Source organism: Uloborus diversus, chromosome 4 (assembly GCF_026930045.1).
Source record: "Uloborus diversus isolate 005 chromosome 4, Udiv.v.3.1, whole genome shotgun sequence".
Taxonomy (NCBI): Eukaryota; Metazoa; Arthropoda; class Arachnida; order Araneae; family Uloboridae; genus Uloborus; species Uloborus diversus.
Window position 1 is genome coordinate 169,058,198 of NC_072734.1, and position 8,332 is coordinate 169,066,529.

The following is an 8,332-nucleotide window of genomic DNA, read 5'->3' on the forward strand; positions in this document are numbered from 1 at the left end:
GCTATCTTTACAATTTTACAATGACCAACTGTTCTTTGGGAATGCATTCTTAAGATAGAGGTTAAAGATTACAATATTGCAAGAGTATATGTAGTTGCATGCTGGGAATTGCATAAACTAGGATAATGCAATAGAGTACTGCCCCACCACACATCAGGTGACATCCTTTTCTATGTGGCACCTCAAATGAGCCAAATTGTCTTTATAAAATGTAGTATAATCTACATATGTTATTGCGAACGTCCCAAACTCAGTAAATGTCAACATCAGCTAGTGAATATCAACATTCATCGGCAGAGGACCAAATATTTTCGGTGAACCACTGGTGAAATTTGACTTTCTGCAATTTCAATCTTTCACGGTAACATATATATTTCATGGCCAAAATGCCCAAATGAGACAATGCAATCATTACATTTTTATTGCACGCATTTTATTTCTTGAAAATTATCATTCATCAATATGGATCCACACACATTGAGTAGCTCTTACTAAACCATTCATCAAATCACTGAATAATATTCATACAAAAATAATTAATCTCTTATGAATAACATTACATTTTAATTTTTTTTTCACTCGCAGATATCTTACTTATCAGTAGTAAGTTGTATAAAGAACATATAGCAAGTTGAACACCGGCACACTTAGTATTGTCCAACGTTAGGGTTCAATACTACATCTCGTTGATTAAAAATTGTAGGTTTCACGGACTTTTTCTTACAATTTTCCTCCCACTGGGGCCCCTCTGGATATATTTCTCTGTATTTTCTACTATGAGGTAATAAATGGTATATGACTTTGTAATACATTTACATTGCAATAATGAATACTGTCTGTAATTGTTCATAACTCATTACACAAGGCTACGTTTTACCATGAGACCAAAACATATTGCATGACTTAATTACTCCATCTTAGATGTTAGAGAAAATGGTCAGTATATTTTATATATTTCATTCATTCTGTTCATTTCATGGGTTAATTGGTTTTCCACTTCTAGCAATCTTTCAGAATCTTCAGTTTTTCGGTCTTCTTTGAGGTCACTTACCAACGACATTATTTCCATGGCATCTGATGCCATACCTACGGCTTTCAAAAAGCCACCAGAGTAGCTCTGCAAAGCAGACGATTGACGAGAACTTTCTTTTACAATCATATTTAGGCCTAACTTGGTTGTCCTCCTTACAAAAGGCGAAGATCTCCAACTTTGATAAATGACATTCATGGAGTCATATAAGATTGGATCGTTAACGATGTCTCGGAGAGTCTGCAATACATTACTCTCCAAACCTTCAAGAATTCCTGCTGCTTCAGAATACTTTCCGTTACTTTCGATTGTGTCGAATACATCAACGGCGAACCTACTGCTGTACTTGTTCATGATGTCTCTTATGCTCCCGAAGACTTTCATAATGTCGCTTATGTCTTGAGAGAATCCATTGCGCTTAAAAATCTGATTTGTGATGTCACTTGTGCTGGAGGAGAACTGGATTGCTCGTTGAAGTGATTCTGTATTTTGCTTGTCAGTCTCCAGAATTTCTTTCACTTCTGACATTGTAAAAGCTGTTACTCCCATTTCCACAAGTTCTGCACCAAATGCCAGGATGGACCCTAAAATGAGATACAAAAGTGGAATCGAGTTCTATACAGTTTCATTTATTCCAATGTGGAAGGTAATTACATTTAGTGTACTTTTCTTTCTTTAACCTTTTTATCACATGCAAAACACTTAGGGCAAAATAATTTGGCTAACTGTATTTTTTTTCCTATGTTACTTTGCACTACCCTTGTTGTTGCTTAGATAGTACATTACGATGCACTAATACAAATAATAGTATAATTGAAAAAAGATGTGAAAATGAAAACACTAGGTTTATGACAATAAGAGGTACATATTATAAAAACAGTAATTTAGTGCCTGGTGCTTAAATTACACTGAACAAGTAAAACATTGGAACACCTTGTCCATTTTTTAGGCTTTATTGGTAATCATCAGAAACTGCAATCTAAGCAACTTATTCTGTCCCCAAATGCTGAGAAATTTAAATTGTGCATACATCTATATTCTTTTTATGATATTTTTTCATCCACTTAGCTTTTTTCCTAACTATTGGTTGATTAGTGTCTTTTGTGTTTAACAGGCCAAGAGCCTCAACAGGCTATACTTGACACTTCCTTAAAAAAATCCTAGTGTGTTGTAGCTATTCGCAAACATTCTGCTGTATATTTCAGTCTCAGGCTTGGATCTTATGTATTATTGCAGCTACTTAGTTTTGTTTTCTTCGCACCTTCCTAGCATTTCAAATTTGAGTGTTATATACTAATATTTGAGATAGGTGCGATTTATAGGAAGAATTGGTAATCTTTACTAATAATAAAGCTGAAAGTCAGTGTCTCTGGTTGTCTGGATTTCTGTACGCTAGATGTCTGTTATGTGCAGAGCGCCTAGACCATTTGGCTGATTTTCATGAAATTTGGCACAGAATTAGTTCGCAGCGTTAGGGGTGATCACCTCGAAACGATTTTTTGAATATTCAATTTTATTCTTTTTCTATTCTAATTTTAAGACCATTTGACCGTGCAAATTATCATACCGTGGACGAGTAAATTACCAAATTTTCATAACGTGGAACCGTAACATGGATGAGCAAATGAACACAGCAAATGGGCGAGAAATTCATCATCCATTATTTGTAAATATAAAGACAAACTAAGTGACCTTTTCATTTTTCTACTACGGGCAAAGTTGTGCGAGTACCACTAGTTTATTTATAAATCCCAATTAAAATTCTTTTAACGTTAAAATTTTGCATAAAAAATGTATATATGAGGCAGTGAGAATCAAAGGGATGTAAGTGCCTAAGTTGAAAATTCGTAGATAACCAGTACAAATGGTAGGAGAACCTCTCCTCTCTTTTGGGGCGAGAGATGGTACTAGTAGCCCTGGTAGGTGCTGCTGTATAGCATGATTTAGGAAAAAAAATCAATGAAAGTCTACCTAGAGTTTGTACTTTAAGTGCATTTTACTCAAAACTTTATGAGGTCAACTTACATCTCTTTGCTTCTCACTGCCTCCCCTCATATCAGGAAGAGGATGTAGCAGTATGTGGGCGTGTGTATGTTCCTTATACAGTGAAACCTGTGTAAGTTGACCACTTGTGGTGCACTAATTTAGTGGTCAACTTAAACAGGTGGTCAACTTACAAAGGTTGATTTATATGATACGGGCTAATTCCGTGCCTGAAAAAAAGCCGTCAACTTACAAGGATGGTCAACTTCACAGGTTTTACTGTACAAGTCTACAGTTTACGTCGGATCTTTGTCAAAATTGGTAGAGGTCTTTTGATACTCAGGAATTCACATGGGGGGAGAGGGTCACCAGAAAATCCGTTTGCGCCTATTGATAACATTTACTGAATTTTTGGAATTTAAAACGAATCCCAGGAGGTCTAAGTTTGAATTTTGAGTCATAAAATTGCTCTTTTCTACATGCTGATGGGAAATTTCATACTAATTTGTTTTCTTTTATTTAAGCTTGATCGTTGAACAAGTGTCACTTAACGCAACTTTTATTTTTGAGGTAGACCGGACAACGCAGCTTGTTCAAAATGAAAGTGCTTTTCCTTATTTATCTTTTGCTCCCAGAGAATAAGTATATTTATTTGGGAAATTAGACAGGACGGAGGGTTTTAAATTGTCTATATTTATGGCCAAGCTCCCGATTATGTTCTAAAACTAATTGCAAGAACTTTAGTCGTTAAAAAAAAGCAACAAATTCAAAATCATCGAGTTTTTTCTGATCGTCTTAGCAGAAAGTAATCACCACGAATTCCCATGAATGCCTAAAATTATATTTAGAATTTGCCAAAAAAAAAGGGGTTATAACTTCAGTTCTAATTTACTTAGAAGCCCTAAACAAATTCTATCTCATGTAAAAAAATTTCTCTCATCTCGTTGGCGGAAGGGTGCTATTTCGTTTTTTTTTTTTTAATTAATGTCTGTTCGTTAAAGTGAGAGCTGATTGTCTTCAATCTGCACAAAGATATTATGGACAGATATTTAGTCAATACGAAAAAAGGTTTCAAAGTGTATCATGGAAGGAACTGATCCAAGGTATGGGATGCAACGGAACACAAATAAAAATTCATGATTTTAGAACAGTGGTGTGGTACCTAATGCTTCCAGGAAATCTCCTGCATTACTTGGCTTTCGCTTTTCCTCATTTCTGCGTCTTGAATCGTTGGTATCCGATTTAAGAAATTCTCCGAAAAGGCACATACCGGTTCCTGTTGCCCTGGCAACGTTTGCACCATAATGAGTGTCATCAATTCTTTTCCTCAAATTACGAATAGCCTTGATGCTTTGGAGGCGACTTTTTCGCCAGGTTTCCAGCACGTCTTCTTTACCGTCTAGCTGAGAGCAGAAAAAGGCTGCCCTGTCTAAACTTGACCGGATATCATTTCTGTGTCCATATCTTGAAGCCTGGAAAATGTTAATAAAAAGAGCTAATGTAACTTATCGATAGTTGGGGCTAACCTAACCTGGCAGCCAGGGGCAGATACAGAAGGGGGGGGGGAGGGGGGGGGGGGTATTTCAAAAAAAAAACTTTTTTTTCAGCTAGAGTCCAGGACACCCCCTATCGTTTTTACACTTGCTAATAGGACTATGCTGTAAAAGTTTTAGCTTCTTACTCAAATTTTATAAGACGGTGCTCAATGACCCCTTAATTTAACATTAGTGTATCGTAGAAAATGCCACAAATTGAGAAATATTTAATTTTCCCAGCTGTTTTTTTTTTTTTTTTTGTGAATAATTGTTTTATTGCGATGTATATGCATATTTCTAGTGTATATATGTAGCCTTATTTTTTCAGTTCGAAGTATTTTTGTAACCCCCCTCCCCATACTGTTGAAGTCTGGGGGAGAGGGTTGATCCCCCTCTTTCAGTTGAAATAGGAATCTAAAATTCTTCCTGTATATTGCTATCCACAAGTCTGAAAATAGTGAGGTGTGTCCCGGTATCTAGGAGAAACTTTTTTTTACTTGTATTTTTGAACCACCCTGGGGGGGGGGGGTCATAATAGTCCCTAAATCGTCGATAATATTATCTACCCACAGTGTTTCAAATACTTTGCTTTGTCAATAAAATGTAAGCGGTTTCAGTATTATTTTCAATTCATTAATTATGTTTAAAAATAAATATTTAAAGTGCAACTTCTTTACTTCTTATGCAATTGAATAGTAATAGTTGAGCCCTATTAGGTGTCTTATTCCTGACTGATTTGGTGCTTTTTATTGACTGACAAGCAGTTTCAGAAATTTTCGTACACAAAACCTTTGGGTCGTTTGTAGGGGGGGGGTCATTCTTCAGCATGACCCCCACCCCTCTAAAATGATAGTTGATGTCTGCCCCTGCTGGCAACTTTGTGAAGACTACGCAGATTCTAATCACAGCACTACGGCGCTGACAGGTTAGGTTTGCCCCAACTATATAGTTAGAGCAGTGGCGTAGCATAGGTTTGTGCAGCTGGGAGTAGATGCCGAATTCGCTCCCCACCGTAAAGTATGATAACTTTTATGCAGATATGTTATTTTAAAGATGGAAGAAAAAAAAACCTAAGTTGTAGTAGCGAAACAAAATGATGGATATTTCAGCCTCTCTAAGTGCGCTGTGTGCTCCGCTGTGGGTCGATATTCACGGAAAGGGGGGGGGGAATAAAAATCCTGACTCGTAAACGTATTTTTCAATTCTGTAATTTCACACCTCAAAAATTAAAAGTATTTTCACTCTTTTTATTATTAATACAATTTAACATTGTGGAAAATGGGGGGGGGGGAGATTTTTGCAGAATATATTTGAAAGTTTTGCTATTGTTTTAAACGCAAAGTGACATCTCTTCTTTCCCTGCCAGCTTCCATTTCACGCTTAGGAAGTTAGTTTTTTTAAGGAATTGATCACTATTATCGTATATTTCACTCTCAAAAAGGAATTTCACTTCATTAAAAAATGTTAAGGAGTATTTTTACACTTCGGAAAAGAAATCCTATCTAAACCTCTGTTTATATGCGTGCATGCTAACATGCTAGGCTTAGCAACAATGATTTTGAACGACCGAAAGGTTCTGTGAGGTATTTTAATCTCTTAACCTTCTCCCTGGTTGCTCCGCTGATTAGAATGTTTTTAAAATAATTTCACTTATTTTTTCTTACAGGTAAACCAATTGATACAACAGTGACTTAGAAACTATATTAAATGAACCGCAAGTCTGAGTTCACAAGGAGAAAAAAGACAAAAAAAAAAAAAAAAAGATTTTTTTTTTTTTTTTTGAAAGAGAGAGAAAAAGAAGAAGGGGGAAAACCTTAGCACTTAAAAACCTCCAAACATCTTTGAACTCTGTTAATTAAACTTTTGTTTTGTTTTTCCCATATTTCTTAGTACTCTTAGCGTTTTTACAGCGTTTGTAGTTAATAAATATTAACGTTCATCTAAAGGAACTAAAATTATTTTCTTTTTTTAAATCTTTTTCTAATTACATCTACAATAAATATATAAATAAATAAAATAAAATAAACATGATCAACAACAGCCCAACTAAAAGATAAGGTGCAAAATCTTATGTAGGGGAATGTGGGGCAAAGTGAAATGGTGAAATATTTACTCTACTTTTAGCGTCACCTATCTGGTAATATTTTAACCATATAGTAGCACATGTAATCTATTCCAGTCTGGGAAAAAAATACCACCGAAGATTAAAGCATACGATAATACAGGCAATTTTCAAAAATTGATACTCATATTGTAATATTTTGTTGCAAGTCAAAAATTATTTTCTTAATATAAAATGATAAAGTTCTTGTTATGGATATTTTAAATATTAATTGAGATCTTCTAATATTCCTTAAAATATTTATTTAGTTGATATTAAGCTTATTTGTAGTTTGAATATTTTCTGCGATCAGTCAAGTACATGCGGGATATTTTGTTTATACTCGCTCAATCTTTTACTAAATCACTTACGCATTCATTTATTAATTCATACATTTACATTCCTCCATTTAGTAATTCACTTATTTATTCATTCAGTGACTTATTTTCTTATTCATTCACTCTTTTACTTGTGTATTTATTTTTCTTCATATATCAATTAATTAACAAATTTAATTTTCAGTTTATTGTCTCAGTATCTTTTCATTTTTTAATTAAAACTTTTATTTACTGGCCCATTTGATTTTTTTTTTTTTTTGAATAGAAAAATATTTTATTTTTCACTTGGCCCATACAAAAAAAAAAAAAAAAGTAAAACTTTTCCCCTCTTTTTTTTTTTTGAAAGCGCAAATTTACTGCCAAAAATATAAAAAATACCGTTTCAATGCAAGTTTTATTACAAAATAGAATGTTCTTTATGTACTGTAATTTTCAAAATAGATTTCCAATTTGTTCATTTTGAAAAAGCTTAGTCATCTGAACTATTTCACTTTTCCCCACCTTCTCCTATTTCATTGCAATTAATTTTAATATTTACAATAGATGTGTGAAACACTAATCAAAAGACAACACTTTTAGTTTACATAAATTTTAAAAAGTAACACAAAGAATTGAATTTTAAGAGAAAGAGGGATGGGGAATTTTTGTAAAGATATGCATGTTTCAGTATCTATCTTTGAAATAGGCAGTTGAAAAAAATACTTAATTTTATAAGTTATACAGCATGTTACAGTTAAATAAATGTGGTCAGATTGAAGTAAAGTGTTCTAGAATTAGAAACAATATTTCATAGTCATTTTATTTTTTAGATTTTTAAAAAGAATAACTGGCGATGAAATTTTCTCCATAAACGTGATGATCAGAAATTACCCCTCATTACTCTAACTAGTAAATTAATCGGAAAACTTACCATGATTTGAGTTCTTGTTGACAATCTGTTTTCTCCTATAATAGTAATAGCGACAAGAATGCTGTAATTTTTATTCTGTGAAAGCTCTCGCCAAATAGAAATTTCGCCAAAAATTATCTCACAACTTCCAGATCGTCATATCAATACAAGATAAGCTAAATTGAATTTCGCTTCTTTCATTGTTTTAATTTTCTTTCCGATTTTTGAATGGTTTGAAAGAGGAGTTTTGTCCTGTTTTTAAATTCGTATAGTACAGTATTATTATTATAACTAGTTGATCTTGTTGCCTAATGGTTATTGTATTATTATTTTTTTTCTCAGCAACAATCCATTTTTCTGAGTAAGTTTTCTATAAGCGTTTATGAATACTACTGATTCTGGAAACTTCTCTGCGAACAATGGGGTAAGGGGCGGGGGGTTCAACTCTGAGCCAAG

At 33.8% G+C, this 8,332-nt stretch overlaps 1 protein-coding gene across 1 annotated transcript; it reads right to left on the minus strand.

The window, feature by feature from the left end:
- On the minus strand, window positions 1-8,004 carry LOC129220498 (uncharacterized). Its single transcript, XM_054854921.1, has 3 exons — window positions 7,898-8,004; window positions 4,176-4,485; window positions 1-1,614 (listed from the first exon to the last, which is right to left on the minus strand). Exons 1-3 carry the CDS (start codon window positions 7,898-7,900, stop codon window positions 938-940), a joined length of 990 nt encoding a protein of 329 aa, XP_054710896.1. The 5' UTR covers window positions 7,901-8,004; the 3' UTR covers window positions 1-937.
- Window positions 8,005-8,332: the final 328 nt, after the last annotated feature.